We start from the raw sequence: 22,911 nt of genomic DNA, 5'->3' as shown, positions 1-22,911 counted from the left end.
ACTCAACATATGCCCTAGAGCAGAAGTGCAATAAACACTTGAAGGGTTGGGGGAGAGGGAGCAATGATGTCACTGGAGATGGTTCTACTTGTCAAAATGGGGATGAAAAACATTCTTTTTTACTACTCACTTTAGAGTCATTTTAAGGCACTATAAAAATATCTAATGCTCATGCAGTAAGGATTCTAGAAATGTACTCCAATTTCCTTTTATCAAATAGAGCGATCGAGTGGTTGGATCTCTCCTCAGTTAATATGTAGATCCAGACTGAGATCAGAACCTAAGACTTTTGGCAAATAATGCAGCGCCCTTCCCATAAGGCTGAAATGGTGCTCAAGACTGGCCGGATCAGGACTGCCCGGTTGTTTTCAAATGTTCACTGGTGTGATTACCTGACAACAGACTTCATGTCTTACAACTAAACTCTCTCCTGCACGTGCCCAATCGGCCTTGGCCACTTTCAAACCACTGGCTTCCTAACTCTGGCTCTCCATGGTAATAAACTCTTTAATGGCAAGAACATGTGTTACCTCTTTATACCTCCTGGCACCTGGCACAACTACGCTTTTTAAACTTTGAGCTACAGATTTTATGCAGTTGTAGGAGATGATACTGAGAGATCTGTTTTTTACCCCGTGTGTTCTCCAATGGAAACAGTTTGGATTATAATCCAGTATCACAACCAAGGTGTTGACATTGATACAAGCCACTGGTCTTTCTCAGGTTTTCCCAGTTTTCATTGTACTCTTATTGTATCTATACAATTCTATGACACGTGCAGGTTCATGTGTTCATCAGCGTCTAGATGCAGAACAAGTCCATCATTCAGAGCTCTTTTGTGCTGTTCTTTTATAACCATACCCATTGCTCCTACTCCCTCCCCACCCCGTCCCTACACTCTTTTGACCACTAATGGTTATTGGGGCTTTTTCACTCAACAGAATTCACTAGAGATTCATCCAGATTATTGCTGTGTCAATAGTTTGACCCTTTTTATTGCTGAGAGTATTTGGTGATGTAGATGTACCACTGCTAACCATTCACCCCTTGAATGGCATTGGGGTTGTTTCCTGTGCTTGGCTACTAGGAGTAAAGCTGCTATGAAAATTTGTGTACAGGTTTGGGTGTAAATATAAGTTTTTATTTATCTGCGATAAATGCCTAAGAGTGCAGCTGCTGGGTCGAAGAGTAATTACATTTCCCCTTCCATACACCCCTCCCCTTTGGCAACCATTGGCTTGTTCTCTATATCTATGGGCCAGTTTCGGTTTTATTGATTCTTTTTTTAGGTTCAATATAAAAGTGAGATATGGCATTTGTCTTTCTCTGTCTGACATGTCAGCATAATACCCTCTAGTTCTATCCATGTTGCAAATGGCAAGATTTCATTTCTGTTTATGGCCGAGTAATATTTCATTATATATGTACCACATCTTCTTTATCCATTCATATACTGATGGACATCTAGGTTAGTTCCATATCTTGGCTATTACTAGTAATGCTGCAATGAACATAAGGATGCATATCTTTTTAAATCAGTATTTTTGTCTTCTTTGGGAAAATACAGACTTTTAAATGAAGAAATACACTACTAAATTACCCATGGATCAAATAAAAAATTACAAGGAATAAGGAAATATTTATAACTGAACAATGAAAATACAACATAAAATGTGTGGTTATAGCTAAAACAGTAATAAAAGTGAAATCCATAGCTTTAACTGATTATGCTAGAACACAAGCCCATTTCCATTTTAAAATGACAATAGAAATAAAATAGATTTCAATATGGAATTTCACTTTATATTATCTTTGTTCAGAGTGTGTGTCTGAATAGTTGTAAACCAATGAAACTAAAAAGGCAACTACAGCATACACCACTAGAGGGCACTATTATCTAACACCATTGTGAAATAATTTTTAAAAATCTAGTTAACATCCACCACCAGACATAGATTCTTTTTCTCTTGTGGAAATGTTTAAGATCTCATAGCACCTTTCAAATATGCAGAACAGTATTATAAACTATGGTTACTATGCAAGTTTACACCTTTTGACCCCCTTCACCCATTCTACCTTTGGTAAAAACCAATTTATTATATATATCTGTGAGCTTGGTTTTCTTTTTAAAAAAATATTTTTATTGATTTCAGAGAGGAAGGAAGAGGGAGAGAGAGAAACATCGATGAGAGAGAATCATTAATTGGCTGCCTCCTGCATGCCCTTTACAGGGGATCAAGCCTGCAACCCGGGCATGTTCCCTTGACCCAGAATTGAACCGTGACCTCCTGCCTCATAGGTCGATGCTCAACCACTGAACTACACTGGCCTGGCTGAGTTTAGTTTCTTGGTTAATTTTTATTCCATACACGAGATCACAAGGTATTTGTCTCTGACTTATTTCACTTAGAATAATGCCCTCAAAGGGCCACCCTTGTTGTCACAAATGGCAAGATTTCGTTTTTATATGATTGAGTAATATCCCATTGTGTATATATACATCTTTATTGATTCATCCATTGATGGGCACTTTGGTTGATTCCATTATCTTGGCTCTTGTAATAATGCTGCGATGAACATGAAGGTGCAGATATATTTTCAAGTTACTGTTTTCATTTTCTTCAGATAAATACCTAGAAGTAGAATTGCTAGGTCATGTGATAGTTCTAGTTTCAAGTTTTTTAGGAGCCTCTGAACTGTTTTCCATAGTGGATGTGCCAATTCACATTCCCACCAGTAGGGCGCAAGGGTTACTTTTTGTCCACATCCTCACCAATACTTTTATTTCCTCTTATCAAATACCCATTCTAACAGGTGTGAAGTGAGGTGACATCTCATTGTAGTTTTGATTTGCATCTCCCTGATGTTTAATGATGTTGAGCATCTTTTCAGGTACCTGTTGGACATCTATGTCTCTTTGGGAAAATGTCTACTCAAATCTGCTACCCATTTTTAAATTGGGTTACTCGGGGATTTTTGCTATTGAGTTTCTATATTTTGGATATTAACCCTTTATCAGATATGATTTGCCAACATGTCCTCCCATTCAGTGGGTTGCCTTTTCCTTTTATTGATGGTTTCCTTGGCTGTGCAGAAACTTTTTAATGTAGTCCCACCTGTTTTTCACTTTTGGTGTCAGGTGTTTTTTTTAAAAATCACCAACCAGATCAATATTAAAGAGCTTACTACTTGTTTTCCTTTAGAATTTGTAGTTTCAGGTGCTGGTTTTCAAGTCTTTAATTCATATTGATTTTCATGTCTGGTGTAAGCTAGTGGTCTAGTTTTCCCATGTTCCATGTATTGAAGAGGCTGTATATATTCTTGGCTCCTTTGTCGTAAATTAACTGACCACACGTGCATGGATTTATTTCTGGGCTCTCTATTCTGTACCTTTGATCTGTTTTTATGCCAATACCATACTGATTATTATAGCTTTGCGATTGGTTTGAAATGAAAAGTGGGCGGCACTTACTGCATCTTCCATATGTAGCTTTGTAGTGTTTCATGTCATAGGACAGTAAGAGTGGAAGGGGTTCCGGGGACAAGCCAGCCTCGTTCAGCTCCACATACCGAGACCTGAACAAGCTGGAGTGCATCTGCCAAAGCCACCCACTAAGGTCTCCTCACTCCGAGTCCAAACCTCATCAGTCCCTCTAACTCACACTTTTCTACATATCACTTGGCATGCATGTTCAGGGGACGTTGAATGTTTATGCAAAAGCATCAAGGAGAGGAGAAGCTGGTAAAGCTCAGTGGCTTATCTTCAGGGAAAGTCGGGGGTTGACCTCGAACTTGAAAGGCCTGGCCTCCCAGGCACACCCTGTGGTCCCTCCCCCCATGGTAAGGGCTACCAGCTGCTTGAAGGAACATCCACTTTTTGTCTTTGCACGGTTCCTGGTCCCCAGAAATTTCCCTTCAGCTCCTCAGAGATGTGGCTTAACCTGTACCACACCCTGGACTTCCACATGTCACTCGGTTAATTTTGTCAGGAGGCAGTGCAGACAGGCGGCCACGGCGAGCTTCCTCCATTTCTGAATGGAAAGGCTCATGAGCAGCCTCAGGAAGAGCCAAGTGGTAGGGGCAGAGCCGTCCTGGGACCCGGAAGAACCTCGTTAACCCAGGAGCAACTGACGGGCAGGAGACTAGACTTGGGGTAACAGTGGGTGAGGCTGTCTTCTAAGTGAGGGTCTGAGTCTGAGCTCAGCCAAAGGGAGAAAGCCCTTTTACTTATCTCAGCGTTAATAGTTATTGTTCCTAAAACTAGTCCTCGCTGTGTTCAGGTGGTAAAGCTCATGAAAGGCGCAACTCACTTTGTCTTGGAGACAGAGCACCATTACCTGTTTTCCACTAAGAAAAAACCTAGATACAACTGATGGAATGAAAAGCAAGTGTCCAATATTGGAGATATACAACTGATATGTCTACAACTTGGGTACAGTAAGTCCATGTTACTCGGTGTGGCCCACAGAGCCAGGCTGTGCTTGTTAGTAAGACCCCCAAGAGGTTTGTATGCAGGCTAATTAGACAAGCACAGCCCTGGGACTGTTCAGGTAAACAAAGCTGAGAAAAGCAGACTGGCCCCAGGACAAGCATGATCACATGAACTCAGGGCTGAGAGGATGTTGACCAGCCATGGGTTAAAAGGATTTCTCTGCAGGACCTGCAGATTCTCCAGCTTAGGTGGAGTGTGCGTCAGCACCCGAGTTCCTCGGCGTTCCCGTGACCACTGGCTCAGCTGAGCAGTGTGGAGTAAAAAAATTCACTTTCTGTGGCTCAGGGGTCACTTCAGCCCAACATCAAGCCCCTCCCTCCCCTCCCCTCTGGGGTTGACAGCTACAGGGCAGATGAGGCGTCTGTTTTTGTCACTCTGCTTCTTTCTGAAAACCTCTGAGGATTGCAATGAAAACAATTTCACAGAATTTCTGAGATGATTAAACAGGCAAACCCGCCACCACCCCTTTAGTTGCAGAACTCACACATTCAACAGTTTTCAGGATTCTCATTCCATTCTTTTATTTCCTCATCCCACAAACATTTAGTTTATCTGCCTTTTTACAACCTGATTTACAAGCAAATGAAAAGCAGGCATTCATTAATCCTCCAATGAGCGTGTATGAAACATAGCACAAACCCTAGTATTTATACCTAAGCAGACTTAGCAGAAGCAGCTTTGTCACAATCTCTTAAAATTCACATTAGTTTAAATATTGATGCCTGTTAAGGTTTGCATAATCTACTGTACATAGTTATTTCTGAAGTAGGTTAAGACTTTAATTGGAAAAAACCTTCAACAAAATGCTCTAACAATTATGTGAAACTTATTTACAGTTAAACATTTAGGGGCTTGATTCACAACTTAGTGCATATCATGATTTATTGAAGAGCTTCACGGAGAAGGGCATAAGCAGCATGTAGGATATCCTCCAGGTAAAACCTAGAGCAAATGGCTTTTATAAGGAAGTCTGTCAATATGCTTACTGGAAACTACAAAAAAGTAAGAAAACAACCTTCAGCAACTGCACCTGATTTGCACATTTACATACACAGCAGCAACCAGAACAGACACAGGAGCGGGTGCCATTTTTGACAACACTCTGTATATTATGCACAGGAGGAAAACCATCACCCCCAATAATCACTACATGTGAACTCAGGGTACAGGTCTCCTGCCTTCCTATAGAGTTCTCTTTAATGCCTGCCTCATCGAATTCAATAAAAAAGGACAGTACCTTTCATAACAGCCATCAGTTCGACGGGTTTACTTGGTGGTTAGCTATTCCGATTACAAAAGAAACAGATAAGGTGCCAGAATCCAGGGTTACCCCTGAAGCCCTTCAATGGATCCGACAGTGATTTTAAATATAAAACAAAGGAGATGCCTGAAAGAACATCAATAAGACAAACTGGTTTTAAAGTGAAGTGATAAATTTCAGTGAATCAGGTCCAGGTAAAGTCTTTAAAAAAAAAACACACACACAAATATTTACAGTAAACATTTTGAACTCTGGAATGCAGATATAGTACAATTACTAGAACATCACATTTACAAAACTGCTTGGGCAGTTGTTGCTCCAGAGTGAGAATTGGGAAATGTACAAGCCAGTCCACACTTTAGATATGTTATTAAAATACATTGTTAATCATAAAAATACTTTACTATGTACAGGTTCGCTGTAAAAACTCTAGATTTACCCGCTGAAGGAAGCCTCTCAGGCCATTTCCGGCCCATGGGTCCAGGAACCGGTACGGTCGTTAACCTGGTCACGCCAGGCTCTGGCTGGAGCTGTGGCCGGTTCTCCGATGAAACAGCGAGCGAGTCCCTCTGCAGGGGCCTAGTTGGAAGAGTCCGTTTTACTTCCGCTATATCTTACTCTCCTAAATGCTGGTCCAAGTAACTCTGGGCATTCACATAATTCATTTGCAATTTGGTTGCACTTTAAAATAAGGCTATAGTTTATTTGATCGGTTATTACACTGTCTTGCTTGTAGTCGGGATGGTTTGCAATAAACTCCCTCATCCATTTGGCGACTGTCATTAGTTCTCCTGAAAAAGAAAAAAAAATTAGGTCAGTTTAATAGTAGTGCTTTTTAAAATACAAGTTGACATTTGGCCAGAATGCATAATCCTGAAGAAAAGCAGCGTGACCTTTGGTGTGGCCAGGTGGCGGGGCTGGGAAAGCATGCTTTCCATAGTGTTTGCAGGACTCCTCCTGGAAAAGAATTTCAGGCTGCAGGCAGGCAACTAGACCACACACATCCCAGTGCTGCCTGGCAGATGCTACCCGCACACTGACCGACACTGCCAGCTCATAAGATACGAGAGCCAGCACGTGCACTAACGCATGCGGCCTCCCATTTGGCCAGAGGGCTAAGACCACATATGCTGGCCGTGTCATGAGACTACCTCAGAGGACAGCAGGTCCCACGTTTGCCAGAGCGACCTTTGGTCAAAGAGGTGGAGAAAAAGAACAGTAAGTGGAGTGAATGGAGAGGGAAACTGGCAGACATACCATTGGGGGTACATCCTTTGTAAAATACAGATGCCATTACCACCATCACTGTTGCTCTGGTTCACAGCTGACGGCTCCCCCGGCTAACAGAGGAGGGGTTCCTGGGGTGCTCACTGTATGCAGCAGGCTGAAGACCCCGACGCCCTCGCTGTGTTGCTTATTTACCTTACAGAGTTACTCAGCCCTAGAAAAAGAGCCCGTGATGGTGCACAATGAACACAGCCGGACTTCAGTCACAACTAGGCACTGTGTTGCATTCTCTACAATGCCATCGACTTAAAGATGCACCAATTTTATGAATCAGTATTAAAAAATAGAGCACTAATTAAACTGTGACTATCAGATTATAAGGTGTATCTGATTGTAGAGATGTCAAAATGTGAAAAGGTGTGTATTAACAAATGCATCCTTTAAAACAGCAGTCGCCAACTGGTGGTCTGTGGACCACTGGTGGTCCGTGAGGTCTGAAAAGTTGGCGACTTTAAGAATCTGAGTATTTTAAGATTGTGAGATTCTGCCTACATTGATTGTTTTTAACCGTGAGGTCTGAAAAGTTGGCGACTTTAAGAATCTGAGTATTTTAAGATTGTGAGATTCTGCCTACATTGAGATTTGTTTTTAAAGAAAAAAGAAAGCAAAGGATACCATACCAGATGCTCTCTTCTTAATCAGCTTCAGGTAGTTCAGAATGCTACATCTGGTGTCCACATCCACTTCCATGTTTTCCAGGTAGCAGTTCAGAATCGGGATCAGCCCAGGAAACACGCCTTCCTGCACGAAGCAGATGCCATGAGCTCCCTGCCTGCGGGTGTCGGCCGGCCGGCAGGCAGTGGGCGCACAGGACCCTACCTTCCCATTGATGATGGTGTCTATGCTCATCAGGGCGTACTCCTCGTGCTCCTCTGCGGCCAGCTCCGCGCTCTGCTGGGCCTTGCCACAGCCGTCCACCACAGCATTGCCACCTGCTGGTGATGGCAGAGCAGCGTTAGTGGCCTGTTGTAGCCTAAGTGGCCCCAGAAATCCAGGTGATGGCAGAGCAGCGTTAGTGGCCTGTTGTAGCCTGTTGAGCAGGCTGGCTGGGGGGAGCAGAGGATGTAATACCTTTGCAAATATCTTTCCTGAAGTAGAACATTCCCTGCAGGACAGCATCTCGTTTCTGTGCGACTTTCATGTTTTCATCAACCTAGGGGAGAAAAAGAACATGCCCAAGTCAGAACACTCTTGACCAACCAGCCATGCCTCCGTCACTTCTGCCATCAGGACTCGCCTCCCCTCAAGAATTCTACTGTCCTTCCTGAGGTTTCTGGTCAGAAGAGCAGACTTTTCACTTTTATGTGGGGACTGTCACTCAACCACAAGTTGGTATGTGCTTTTTAACAATAATGGGGGGAAAGAGAAGCTCACCTTAAAAAAACAAAAGCCTAGAATCACGTGGCTGCCTGCATTTCAAGGCACCTTTGTGACTGACCTTCCAGGAAACCTATCTTGAGGGCAGGTGGCTGGCTCCCTTTACACAGCACAGGACTCGTCCGAGACCCAGGTGAGGAAAGGCAGGGAACCCAGCCCTGGCTCCCAGGTCAGTGGTCTGCCCCCGCCACCCCTGGGGTTTTGCTGCCTCACTTTGTCGTCAGATCTGGACTGAGCTTAGCTTTCCGTGGGCAGAGGGTCAGCAACACTGTTTGCCCTGGCCGTGTCCACTTATTCAGCAGACCAAAACCTCGCCATTCGTGAATTCTCCATTTCTCCAGTGACTTTTTAAGACTCACAAAGTAAGAGCTTTCAAAACTTCTTAGTAAGCCCTTACTTCCTATAATGAAATCTGAGAGGATTCTCAATATATGAAAGACACAAGTTAGAGGGTCACACTGAACTAGCATGGGCTATTCAAAGTCTTTGATTACTTAGCCTCTTCACTATATTCATTAATTCCTACTGTTGTTTTTTAAAGACACATATGACCTGAATAATCTAGGGACTTCTAGAAACATATTCAAATACAGGCTAAAATTCCACCATGGTCACTGCCCTAGCCGATTTGGTTCAGTGGATAGAGCATCGGCCTGATAAAGCCATATCTTACCATACCACAGTGCCTTTAAATGCTTCTTATGCTTCTGAAAAATGTTTGCTACACTTTATGGGGTAAAGAGAATCATGAGTCTAACACTGATTTTCCTCTATCCCATTTATACTTTCTATCACATTTGTCATTATTGCTCTTTTTCAAAGATAGCTGTTTTCCACACTGTCCTTTTTTAGGCATATTGTACGCAAACAATATATGCCATTATGTTGCTATTTTATATTACCTGTTTCAGCTTTTTAATAGGAGAGTTTATTCAAATTTGTTGTCTTTTTTTTTTTTTTTACCATTTTATGCTCTCTGGGCTATCCTGTCTTACACTCCCCTGACCCCACACCTTTTAGCTGCAGGTTAATAGTAAACAGTTAATAGTAGGATTTACTATTAACCTGTAGCTATCTATTACTAGTTTTTCTTTTAAACAAGTAGTTTTGAATTCTCTCTAAATGCCAAGCATTACAGAGTATCTACCATCCCTCTCCTCCACTGTCCCTTCACTAGGTAAGACTTCTGGCATACTTTTAGCCCTAATAATCTATCAAGTTTTGTTAGAATTACCTGGAATTTAAAGAATAATTTGACTGGAAGAGAATTCGATGGTTGTGATTTTTAACCCCTCAGGATTCTGAAGACCTTTCTCAATCTCTTTTACTATTTACTGTTGTAGATGACAAGTGAGAAACTGTTTGTTTTTCACCCTCTTGGCAGCTATCCTAATTCTCTCTACCTAGACAGCTGTTATTTTTCTTTGAGATTCAGAAATTCCTAGTGGGTTCTTCTTTAAATATTTATCTCTAGACCTAATGGACTCTTACAGGGAAAATTGTCTTATTTCCTTGATTACCATATCTTGCATCTCTTTTATACAAACCGGGCTGGGGGAGGGAGCGCCTGGCTCATGGGCCATATGAGGCCCGAGAAACCATTTGGTCTGGCCCTGCCAAGGCAACTGCACGCAGGACTCAAAATTCAATAAACTTAGGAGCTTTTAACATAGCAACATACATTTATATTAAGCGAATCTATACTAATAAAAGGGTAATATGCTAATTAGACCTTCCAGACAAAGCCATGGCAGAGGCAGTTACGGACGATCAGGCTGGAGGGGGAGGGGGGTAAGCAGGCTGGCTGGGGGGAGCAGTTGTGGGTGAGAAGGCCGGCAGGCAGAGTGACTAGGGGCAATCTGGAAGGCAGGCAGGTGAGTGGTTAGGAGGCGGCGGTCCCAGATTGGAGAGAGTGCAGGCCGGGCTGAAGGACACCCTCCCCCTCCCCGCCCGCGCACAAATTTTGTGCACCAGGCCACTAGTAATGTTATAAATATCCAATGGCCCTTGGCAGAAAAATGGTTCTCCACCCCTGATATAGACTATTCTTTTCTTCTAAATTACACAAACACTGAACTTTCCAGAGCAATTTTCCATGTTTCAGTTTTTCATTTCTTTGCCATCTGCTGGGCTGGATCCCACTTTGGCTTCCTAAATCACTGACTTTGATCTTCAATATCTGCGCTACTGGGGCATATACTGTGGTGTGGTTTATCGCTGTTGTTAATCCTCACCTGAGGATATTTTCCCATTGATTTTTAGAGAGTGGAAGGGAGGGGGGGAGATAGACACATAGATTGGTTGTCTCCCGAATGTACCCCAACCAGGGCTGGGGACTGAGCCTGCAACCAAGGTATGTGCCCTTGACAGGAATCAGACCCAGGACCCTCAGTCTTTGGGCAGGCACTATCCTCTGAGCCAAACTGGCGAGGGCCATTTACTGAGTTTTAAAATTGTGGCTACCATTGTTCTTTGTTTCTAACAACTATTCTCCAAATGCTCAGTGGTCTACAGTGCTTGTTTCATGGGTGTGAGCCTTCTCTAGAATTTCTTTAAGAGTTTTTTCCAGCCGAACCGGTTTGGCTCAGTGGATAGAGCGTTGGCCTGCGGACTGAAGGGTCCCAGGTTCGATTCCGGTCAAGGGCATGTGCCTTGGTTGTGGGCACATCCCCAGTGGGGGGCGTGCAGGAGGCAGCTGATCGATATATTTGATGTTTCTAACTCTCTATCCCTCTCCCTTCTTCTCTGTAAAACATCAATAATAAAAATATATATTAAAAAAAAAAGAGTGAATTTAAAAAAAAAAAAGAGTTTCTCCCTTCTTCTCTGTAAAAAATCAATAATAAAAATATATATTTAAAAAAAAAGAGTGAATTTAAAAAAAAAAAAGTCTTTTCCAATTTCTTGAATTAACTGTGTTTCACTGAGGATAATATACTTTTTGTAGGCTCTTTAAGGCCATTAAAAGTTCTTGGTTTCCTGACATTTAGACATCTATTGTAAACAAAGGCTTAGACTGGTAGCTTACATGGACTGTGCCTCAGACAGGTTGCTCTCCCCAACAGGCACACCCGGTGTGCAACATGGGCCACGGGACTCCATGGCCCCCTTCGGCCTGGGTGTGAGAGCAGGCAGGGATGAGCTGGCAGCCAGACTGCCTCCAGGGTATGTGGGGGGACAGGGCAGCTGCGGTGCCCCCTGGGGGAGAGGGAGCAGAGGTCGGGCTCCGCGGTTTCTTCCTTCTCCCACACTTGCTGGGACGGGGCTGCTCTTCTCCTTGCTCTGCCCTAACACCTCACCAGACCCCTCGCTCTGCCTGCAGCTTTCCCAGCCTCTCTCTGCCAACACACCTACTGGCCCGGGAACCAAACTTTCTACTTGCTGCCTCACAGCCTGGAACTGTTCTGAGCCTCTGCCAGGAAACTGCTTCCAGGAGTTTCCTTTTCTCTTTTTTATTGGGTTTGTTTTTCTGATGGTCCAAGCCATCACATTCTCCAGGAACAGCTCCAGTTCAGCCCCAGAGCAGGTACCCTTTCTCCTCACACCCTAGGTTTAATACTGTAACCAAAATAAGATGGTGGGGAGGATGAAATCTATTTGTGGGACTCACTCTAACCACCATCTTTCAAATGGGCTAAGAAACCACTGTTAGCACTTTTTTTTCGGGAGTTTCCACCAGTGTAGCATCAAAAAGGAAAAAAACAATAACGTGGAGGGAGAAGCATTTTATTCTAAAAGGTGAACAATTCTAAATGAGGTCATATTTAAAATAAATATGATATATAAATGAACAGAATAGTCACAGCTATCTAGACCCAGTGCTACCCTTTCTCACACTCTTACCTTTGACAGCGGAATGAGAAAATCTAATTTGTAGGAAAGGATCACTCTCGTGAGCAGCACCACAAACACCACATACGCCGAGTTCTCGAAGTCTGTTAACTGAACCTAGACAAGCAGGAACCCAGAAATTAGCAACCCACCACACAAGCAAGCCATTCCCCAACAAAGCCCTCCTTGGATCACATCATCCCCCAGTTCCCCACCAGGGTCTGAGTCTGCTCACAATCTATTCTCAGAAATCAACCCCCCTTAGCTTCTGGACGTGCTCACTGTGTGCACACACTTGATCTGTATCAGTTTCCAGTTAATTTAGGAGCCTCTGCTAAGAGCGTCACAGGGTCGTGGGCACTCAGAAGACGGGTGCGTGTGAGTTCGCTCCTGCTGATGCTCATCTTACCTCCATGGGCCGGAATTCCACTCTCCATCCAATGTCTGAGTTTGGAGGAGGAGGCTTAAATCTCATTGTCTGCCAATTTGTGGACTGAATGTTCTATAATAAAAAAGGCAGAGAATAAAACCAACTTTCCATAGGCCCCAGAAAATATTAAGATGATTTGATAGTTAATGAGGGGAGACTGCTTGCTGTCCATACCTAATACTCTTCAATTTATAAGTACAAAAAGGTACAATTTAAGATTTTCTTGGAATGTGACCTGCTAGGAAAACAAACAGCAAGTGTTTAATAAAAGTTGGGTTATATGCCAGCAGCTCTGAAATAACTGATCAGGTTATTTTTATGTAGCATGCTTGAACTTTTCACCATGCTGCAAACAAGAGAAAATACAAAATAAAAAATTTAGAACTGGAAATATAACCTGTAAGAATCATAATAAAAGTACCTTGAACCAATTTAAAACTTGTCTTGGTTCTTTACTGCACTGGATAATGAAAGGCATGTGAGGTTTCCACTGGGCAATTTCTCACAGACACAGAAAACTGCCTCCGACTTGGTTAGTGAGATAAAAATGCATTTAAAACAGGAACTACCTCAAAATGGTCAGACTCATTGGCATCATCCAGGTGTATTTTCTCTTCAAACAGAGTCAGCGGGTCTCTGATAAAGAGATGAGCAACATGCTGGGCCAGGAGGTGGTCAATGCCTGCAAAGAGAGGTTGCACTGGACTCACTACACAGCTCAAGACTCCACTGTCCTCTAAGTCCCAAAGGAAGACGGACAGCTCAGGAGGTTGAAGAGCGGGTGTCTAGAAGCTCAGGCAATGGCTGGTGTGTTCGGTAACTCATGTCGCCCAGGACCTTATCCTACGGGCCCTGAGGAAGTGCCGGAGTTTCACTCGCTACTTACACAATGCCTGTTGGGGCACTGGTGGGGACCTAGATACAGACCTCCAAAGTAAGTTCCTTTTGCTAAAAGTCAAGAAGATCTCACAAGTATTTGGAACTTGAAACTTTAGGAACAAGCAGCCTCCTAAGAAAAGTTAGAGACTTCACACTAAAAACAGAAACCAGACCAGGAGTCAGCAAAAAAAGTTTAAAAGAGTTTTGAAGAACTAAAGGCGTACAGTCAAATCTAGGAAAAAAGGCATGGATGCTCACCTTCCTGCAACAGCTGCTCGTAGATTTCTTTATCTATTGTCAAGTCGATGTCATTGTATTTCTCTCCACACTCAGACAGGTAACTGTCTATTGAATCATATCGGGATTTACTAATCCTATAGTTATTGTTCTTCAGTGGCTAAAATTTAAAAAATGTGAATGAATGCCATATAAAATCATTTGGAAATAAACTAATGCCCCAAATAATTACATTAAAATGCCGTATGTTTTTATATATAATGATTATATAAAAATGTCTAACCTTAACATAAGATTCTGAAAAATAAGTTAACACTGAAAAGTAATATTAGGGAAAATTATATTTAAAAAGCCTGGATAAATTAAGTAGCCTTTTTTTTCCCCCCTCGTTTTTAAGTAGCCTTTTTGCCTGATGATTTAAATATACCTTAACTTTTTTCTTTTTAAAGCACATCACCTTCATTCTTACTAAGTTTCAAAAATAAATGCCAAGATTGACAGCAAAATAATTAATAAAAAGCCTATACTGTAAAAGAAAACTATCAAAATGATTTCTCCTTTGAAGTTCGTTTATTTTTAGAAAGCATGTTCAACAATTTATGAGCAATTGCATGAAGAGCAGAGCAGCAGTAGTGTGCGCTGGTTCAGAACATCAGAATTACTTGGGAGGGCTCCTTTAAAAACACCTATGTCAAGGTTCCAGTCCTGGAAAACTTATTAAAGGTCTGAGATGGGCTAGGGGTCTATTTTTAAAGATCTCCAGAGGTGGTTCTGATGGATACTCTTGGTTGGAGAAATGCAAGGTCACAGTTCAAGAGGCAAACAAGAGGCACTAACTGACCCTTATAAGGCAAAACCTAACCCTTCATATGGGGCAAAAAATCTTTGACAACAGAGTATACTTTCCACAGCAGAAAGCATCATATACAAAGCACTCATGTAGCGCCAAAAAGCACTTGGTAAAAACAGCCATCAGCAGTGACTGCCAAAATATTAAAAACAAAAACAAAAAAAAAACTACACTATTAATTTTAGAAGATAAAATAAATACAGATTTCAACAAATGATGAAAATTAAAACCCCACCCAAACCAAATCACATTTCCACATATTCACCCCAGAACAAACACTATAAAGCCAAAGACCACAAAGATAGGTTTATAACCGATGAATTTCTTCCCATGTGTGACTCAAGATAAAAATTTGAGGGAAACTTCAAAATCACAAGTAGTTATTACAATAGCTCTGGTTGATCTGCTTGATATAAAAAGGCTATGAAGGAAAAATCATTCCCACCTCCAGTCCTCTCTCCTCCCGAGTTCTATCATCTACAGATGCAGAAATCACGCCCCAGCGACAATCAACGTCTGACACATAGCCTCGGTAAAAAGGAGACGCAGCACTCAAAGCCATCTAAAAACAAACAGAAGTCAGCACCTACAGGTTCAAAATGTCACTTTCATGCTGAAAAAAGCTCCATGCAGTTATCTCTGGACACAAAGAATCAGTTATGCAACACAGCTCTACTGCACTCTCTGTGCCTGTTTCTTATAGTGGAATACCCCAGGAGTGACTTAAATCCCTGGATCTGGTACATTTAACATCCTCTCTCTAATGTGAGGACATGAAGAATGGAAGAGGGAAGATGGCTATACTGGAACTTAACACTTTAGCACATAAATGACTTACTAGCAACAGTAACCGTCTACAGCTTAGACTTAGACTTAGTCCACTGGTTCTTAATCTACATATTATCTGGGTTAGTTCATTTCTGAATGAAGTCTTAAATGGACTTAACTAGCACACTCAGCAAATTTCGCACATGCGGTCTTTATTCTATGCAAAGAAGAATTTAAAGTAAGATATGATTTCTACTTACGACAATTGGGCAGATAGTGGCCAACTGATCATACAGGTATCTAGCCTCGGAAATGCTGCAGGCTTGGAACGTTACCTGTGTAAGAACTGCAAGTTATTAACAACAAAGAATTATTAACATCCTCCCCAAGGAGTGAAGTCTGAGAAGAAGACTGAAGAAGGGAGGGGCCTGGTAGGTAATGGTCATTCCATTGACAAAACATTTAATACAGGAGTTTGTTTAAAAGCTTGTCCTAGATGAATTTTGCTAGAAAGTGGTATTTAATCATGTTCAAAACTAACATAAATAAGATTTTAAAAGTCGATAAAGAAAAATAAGACATTAGATAAATGATAAAGTTCATTAAGGCATTTCCTCTTCTACTGGTTTCTTTCAAGAGCTTCCCTTTCACTTCAGTTGGCTGAGAGGTTACATGCATTTTGGTAAAAAGGGGACTTGGAGATACCGAGGATGGGTTTCAGAGTGCACTGGTGGCAGCATGAGGAACAGCTTGGAAGGGGCAAGACTGGAGGAAGGCAGAGAAGTTCAAATGCTGCAACCGCCTAAGAAAAAGTTGAGCACACTGGAACAGGCAGCCAGCTCTGATGGCCACAGGGTAGAGAGAGTGAGGTTGTGACTTAGCACTTGGCTTGGGTGCTCCCAGGACAGACAGGAAGAAGAGGCAAAGGCTTACGGAGCCAAGGACAGACAGACAAAGAAAGCCGCCCTGTAAGTGGCTGGGTCCAGAACTGGTGCCTAGAAGAAAAACCTGGGCTGGAGAAATATTTGGGGAGTAGGCTCAGATGATGTCCTGAAGATGGGCAGATCACCTAGAGCAGTGGTTCTGAACCTTCTGGCCCTTTAAATACAGTTCCTCATGTTGTGACCCAACCATAAAATTATTTTCGTTGCTACTTCATAACTGTAATGCTGCTACTGTTATGAATCGTAATGTAAATATCTGATATGCAGGATGGTCGTAGGCGACCCCTGTGAAAGGGTCATTCAACCGCCAAAGGGGTCTTGACCCACAGGTTGAGAACCGCTGACCTAGAGAGTCTGCACATGATGGGTAAATAGGACATTTAAGAGTTAGGCAGAGAAAAAGATCACATAATGAGTAGTACAAATCCTCCACAAATAACTACTAAAAAGAATCTAAAAAAATTTTCTACCTTTTTTGGGGCAGGACACTGGGAGCAGTGGATGGGAACAAGGGATACAAATTGTGGTTGTGCTGGCACATCTGCATTAACTGCAAATTGGGAACAGTTCTAATTTCCTGTCACTGTTATTTAATAACTAGTGGCCTGGTGCACAAAATTTGTGCACATTAAAAGGGAATTAGAGGAAATATTTTAATATTGCTATTTGCCCTTTCTCTATAATAGAAGTGTCAGAGATGAAAGAAAATTAGTAAAATGTATATGAAACTCTCCCTCCTGTCAGAGCCTGGGGTGCGCCGTGGGACCCAGAGTCAAGTCCCCGCACACCCGCATGTGCCTTGAAATCGCGCGAGACCCAGACCCAGCTGGCCCCACCCCCATCAAGCCCTGCAGGGCGGGGGGCGCAGCCTCAGGTCCCCCGGCCCCAGCACGAGGGCGTGACAATCATTTGCATTTTAGCACTTTATTATATAGGATTATATAGGACTAGAGGTCTGGTGCACAAAAATACATGCACTTGGGGAGGGGGGCTGTCTCTCAGCCCGGCTTGCGCCCTCTTGTAGTCCAGGAGCCCTCAGGGGATTTCTGACTGACGGCTTAGGCCCGCTCCCCACCAGGAGTGGGCCTAAGCCACAGTCTGGCCTCCCTCTGCAGGAGGCGACTGGGCAGGCCAATCAGGGGATGGCGAGTGGCCTGCCCCAACCCCATCGCCCCGCCACTGCTGCCACCCATGGCCTCCCTCTGTAGGAGGCAACCAGGCGGGTCGATCAGGGGACGGCACCGGCCAACAAGCGGCCAGCCCCACCCCCTTATCACCCCTCCGCCACCACTACTCACTGCCACCCACCCACCACCGTTCCCTCCCTCTGTCCACTGGCATGCACCTTGGCTGGCCTGGCACTGCCTGCTCACCCGCCCCACTTCTGCCGACCAGTTGTTCTGCTGTTTGGTCGATTTGCATATTACACTTTTATTATATAGGATGACAATTTGAATTTAATGTTGGCACAGGAAATTACTTAAATTGCTTAATACTTGAAATAGCTAAACCAACATGTTCCAATAGTTTTAGCCAGGTCTCAACTTTGCATTCTTAAAAGCCAAGAACTGCTGTTGGAGTCACAGGTGCACCTGCTGACTCACAGTGGCATCTCAGGTCAGTGTGGTGACTATAGAAAACAATCTTTCAGACAGGTTACTGTGTCCTGATCTTCCTACACTTCCTATGCTAAGGCTATGTTTTCAGTAAAATGTAATAATTCACCAGCCATTACAGATTAATTCAACCCAGAGAAGAGCTGAGTCATAGACATCAACGAATAAGAGTATCAAAGGTTAAAAAAGATAAAGATTGAGTAGGGCTGGCAACTAGGTCACTGATAACAAGGAGGGTAGTTTCTGGAAAGAGGCAGAAACTCGGAAATTAGTCTGTGCTGGGTAAGGGTTAAATGAGAAGTGAGGAGATGGGGGAGGGTGCACAAAGTATTTACTCACTTATCTGCTGTGACCCCACCACAGAAACCTCCAGCACAGCAGGGATGTCTATGACAAGTGTGAAGAACAGTGTCTGACACCTACTTAGTATAATAGATATTTATTACATTTATATAGTATCTTGAAGGAATGAGGGTGTTATAGAGGAGAACACATGGGCAAAGGTAAGTTTTATTTTAATAAAATGGTGAGATACTTGAAAAACTGTGACCCCACAGGCCAAATTCACATGGATTGAGATTACAAGCACCTAAATGTTCCCCAAGTATTTTGACTGCTGAATTCTTTTGAACAGACTTCTCTACTTAGGTCCTATTCAGCACTTCTGGAAATTTTAGCGTGTGTCTGTGACTTTTGTTCTTAAAAAGATAGTACAGTGAGCATTGTTTCTTTTCAGTTTTGTGACTGGGTTCTGTTAACTGGCCTACTGCATACTAGCCCATCCACAGGCAGATCCTGGGAAAGCCAACCCTAGACGAGTTAAAAAATTAGCACCTGGAATTCAATAGCTGCGTTACAACAGCACAGCGACTTATTCTAAATCCACTTACTATCTTCCTTACTCTAGAGCTGATACCATCGTTACCAAACCAAATGCAACATCACTGCAGATAAAGGCTTAGTGGAGAAAGGAAAAAAGTTCTAATACCTTAAAAAGGTGTAAATATATGAACAGTTGGCTTCTGGTATCCATTTAAAGTATATAAAGAAGAGAAGCAATGTCACCAGGAAACTGATGAGAGGGGAAAAATGAGTGTATGAAAAATACCAGATGTTAAAAACCTAAATATTTAATCTGAAATTTATCTAGGCCCAGCTGGTGTAGTTCAGTGGTTGAGCTTTGACCTATGGCCCAGGAGGTCATGGTTAGATTCCCGTTCAGGGCACATGCCCGGGTTGTGGGCTCGATCCCCCACAGGGGCATGCAGGAGGCAGCTGACTGATGGTTCTCTCTCATCATTGATCTTTCTATCTCTCTCTCCCTTCCTCTCTGAAATCAATACAAGTATACTTAAAATTTATCTAGAACCCAGTTTAAAGCTACATGATTTTCTGGGGTGTGGGGAGACCTCTTACAACACACAGGAACTTACTGACATGAACTCATTAAATGATTACTGAAAAGCTCCCAAGAGTCAATTTTGAATGTGGTTAAATGATTTGTCTTGTAAATTTTCCATTAATCTTCAATTACTTTTTAAACATTTTTTCTGCTTTACCGTAATAAGCAGTTGCTAGTGTTCCACTAAAGAGATTCACAGCAGGAAGCTCTGTGTTGATTTGTGGAAGTTGTTTCTGCCACACACTTCACATCTATGCCAATTTTTTCAGTATTGACACTGGGTATTGGACGTGCCATTGAGAAAAAGAAACTTAATCTTAAACCCATGACAAAGCTTAAATTGGATAGAAAACTATATCTACCAGCAATAAAAATGTGGCTGGTAGATACCAGGAGACCGCTTTTATTTGTAAAAATACAGCATTTCAAGGGAAAGAATAGCCCTTTGGAACAGAACAACTGCGATGTCCCTGGCGAAACACCCTGGTTTAATATTAAACCAAAAAAAGGCAAGCGGTTCTCCCACAGCACCAATAGAGTTTTAAAGCCGTGCACTGTGAGTTCTAGAGCTTAATGGTTCTCTTTGGAAATATTTGTAATTAAGATAGGGAGGCAGATAAGCAGTTAACAGTCAAAAGGTCTCTTTTTTATGAAGTGCAGCCATGTATAAGGAAACTTTCTGGCCTGTTTATTTGGAAGCCACATATTTTATACTACCTATGGAAGTCAGGAAAAGCAGGAGAAAACTGTACCCTTGGCCATGGTTACTGAAACACATTTAGCACGGAAAACTCGGACCCTGGCAGCTGATTTGGATTCCACATAGCTGTGAAAATAAACGCATTAGAGATATGTGCAGGAAGGTGTGTGCCTGTGCTGCAGCTGTTTGAGATGATGGGGAGGCTGGTTTCCCGGCCCCTGTGTCGAAAGTGCTGAGGCTGGAGGTCCAGGGGCCCTTACGTGGGGACAATGCCTGGTGCTGCTCCAAGAACACTGTTCCTAATCAGCTGAAATATTGAGACCTAGATAAAATCTCCTTAAATAACAAGAGGCTCCCTTTTCTTTGATTTTTTTCAAATTTTTAACTCTTGTTCTGAGAGGATTTTAAATAAAGTAAAGATTAAAATAAATACTTGTGTTCATAAAAACAATGAAATAAATAATAGCTTGGAGTCAGACCTAGCAGAGGCCTTAATATAAACCCTTCTTTAAACTGCTGAGAAAACAAGCCAAAAAAAGTGAAGGAAGTTACCCAAATACCAGAGTAGCCAGGCCCTGTGCTGCCTGAGGAGTCCCGGGTTCTGCCCCCCAGGCCCTAAGTGAGCCTGGGCACAGTCCCTGCCAGGGGCTCCGTGATCTGATTAGGTCAGAAAGGCTGTTCTACCTCCTGTGTAACTCAGCCAGGGGCAGGGCAAACTCAGGCTGTTTTCTTTTTATGCTGCCAGGTGGCCTCACATGAATACAAAGATTTAAAGTCCAAACAGTCCTTCCCTTGATGACAAAATCACTGGAATGCATCCATTAGACTTCACTTTCAGAAGCAAGAGATTTAAGCCATGTTTATAACCTCAAAGCTACACTGTCGCTAGATGGCAGCAAAAATCAGGCTTATAGAAAGAACAGAGACAGTGACCGGGAACAGTTCACATTTTATGTTAATCAACAACTACGCATCCCTGTAGTGAAAGGCAGATTCCGTCAATTCTCTGTCAAGAGATCGTTTCCAACGAATTTACTAAAATAACTTAAACTGGTTTTCAGAAAAGCATACTAGCTACCATTTCAACCTGACTAAATATGTTTTCTAAAGCGGAAACACAAACCTATAAAGGACAGAAGTCATAGAGAGAAGTGGGTGAGGGCACTCGCCTCTGCCTGTGAGCTAGTACCTGAAGACAGCAATTGCCCATCCCAAATCCCATGGCATCCATGTAGATGTGATCTGGCTTTGAAGCCTTGGCCGCCTCGTCATCCTCAGGAAATTTTTCTATAAACGGAGACGGTGTGTTCTTATCTTTAAATACTGTATTAAAAAAAAAAAAAGGAATGGGTGAGAGCCAAGGATTAAACAACAACTCCACAGGAACCTCTCCCACCCGCCACCCCTGTGGACTCACTTGGTGCATTGATGACTACCTTTTCTCCTCTCCTGTGCCGGATATTTCTGGTTAGGGTGCTGAAACAGACAACCAAACGCCATCCATCAGTCCCATCGGTACCAAAGACCCATTATGTAAAAGAAAATTTGGTCATATACAAGTAAATGAATGAAATCCTGTACCTTCAAACTAATTCTGAGGCCACTCGGTAGATAATTTATATGGATCAAGATACTCTGAGAGATTCTCTGAAAAAGGGCTTTACATTAATACCACTCCCCTGGGCGCTTACTCAAGACTGCCATTCTCTCCCCTGCTTAACCCCTGCTCCTCCTAACTCAGTGTTTGGAGTCTGCAGGGTCTGGTCTCACCCTGCACCTCTAACACTTCCCACATTACCAAGCCTTTAACCAAACTTTAGTGCTTGCTCTCCCAGGCATCTCTGGAGCCCCAAGACCTCATTACTGCTGCTCCCAACCTGCAGCTTTAATACTTATCCTCTAGACCTGTGATGTCTAATCTAGGAGCTACCAAGCAAATGTGGCTACTGAGCACCTGAAGTGTAGCTAGTCCTGATAAAAATATGCTGGGAGGAGAAAAATACACACCAGATTTTGACAACTTAGTACAAAAAAATTTCATATTAATACTTTAAAAATAGATCATAAGGTGAAATAATAGTTTGGATCCTCTCCGTCAGAAACACCTGCTCTCTCCCAGGAGGATCCCTGCACTCCCATTTTCTTTTTTTAATCTCACCAGAGGATGTGTTTATATTGACTTTGTTAGAGAGAAAGGGAGAAACAACAATCAGTTGCCCCTTATATGCGCCCCAATCGAGGATTGAACCCACAACCTAGGTATGTATGTGCCCCGAATGGGAATCTAACCTGCAACCTTTTGGTGTGCAGGATGATGCTCTAACCAACGGAGCCACTGGCCAGGGCAATGCTACCATTTTTTTTTTTTTAACAGAGTCATAATCTATCTTTTCTTGCAGCTGAGTATCTCTTTTCTCCTTCGCACACTCTAACATTTGAAGTTGGGAACTATGTCTATAAATCTTTGTCTCCCCCCAAAAACTTTGCAGACCTCTTAAAAATGAATACTGACAAGTCCCAACATCCCTAACTCTAGGTCAGGCGCCAGGTTCAGGATGAAGGGTGAGACTCAGGGTACAAAGCTATTAGACTGGTGTGGGCCCTGAAGCAACTTAAACCCAAGAATTAAACACAAAAAGACCTAGAACAGTGGTCGGCAAACTCATTAGTCAACAGAGCCAAATATCAACAGTACGACGATTGAAATTTCTTTTGAGAGCCAAATTTTTTAAACTATATAGGTAGGTACATTGTTATTAACTTAATTAGGGTACTCCTAAGGCTTAGGAAGAGCCACACTCAAGGGGCCAAAGAGCCCCTGTTTGTTATGGGGTGGG

At 42.7% G+C, this 22,911-nt stretch overlaps 1 protein-coding gene across 1 annotated transcript in view; it reads right to left on the bottom strand.

Annotated features, from left to right (window-relative positions):
* Window positions 1-4,987: 4,987 nt before the first annotated feature.
* The window catches only part of GCLC (glutamate-cysteine ligase, catalytic subunit), a 24,789-nt gene continuing 6,865 nt past the window's right edge, over window positions 4,988-22,911 (bottom strand). The window contains exons 4-15 of the mRNA XM_005878083.2: window positions 21,492-21,550; window positions 21,264-21,397; window positions 15,673-15,747; window positions 15,090-15,206; window positions 13,816-13,954; window positions 13,248-13,360; window positions 12,658-12,750; window positions 12,261-12,365; window positions 8,112-8,193; window positions 7,860-7,972; window positions 7,661-7,781; window positions 4,988-6,544 (exon numbers count right to left, since the gene is read on the bottom strand). Coding sequence (XP_005878145.1) covers window positions 6,333-6,544; window positions 7,661-7,781; window positions 7,860-7,972; window positions 8,112-8,193; window positions 12,261-12,365; window positions 12,658-12,750; window positions 13,248-13,360; window positions 13,816-13,954; window positions 15,090-15,206; window positions 15,673-15,747; window positions 21,264-21,397; window positions 21,492-21,550 — 1,363 coding nt within the window. The 3' untranslated portion in view covers window positions 4,988-6,332. The remainder of the gene's footprint in view (window positions 6,545-7,660; window positions 7,782-7,859; window positions 7,973-8,111; window positions 8,194-12,260; window positions 12,366-12,657; window positions 12,751-13,247; window positions 13,361-13,815; window positions 13,955-15,089; window positions 15,207-15,672; window positions 15,748-21,263; window positions 21,398-21,491; window positions 21,551-22,911) is intronic.

The sequence above is a fragment of the Myotis brandtii genome, unplaced genomic scaffold (genome assembly GCF_000412655.1).
Source record: "Myotis brandtii unplaced genomic scaffold, ASM41265v1 scaffold544, whole genome shotgun sequence".
Classification (NCBI taxonomy): domain Eukaryota; kingdom Metazoa; phylum Chordata; class Mammalia; order Chiroptera; family Vespertilionidae; genus Myotis; species Myotis brandtii.
The sequence above is the reverse complement of the archived record's forward strand: the minus strand, read 5'-3'. Positions and strand labels throughout refer to the sequence as shown.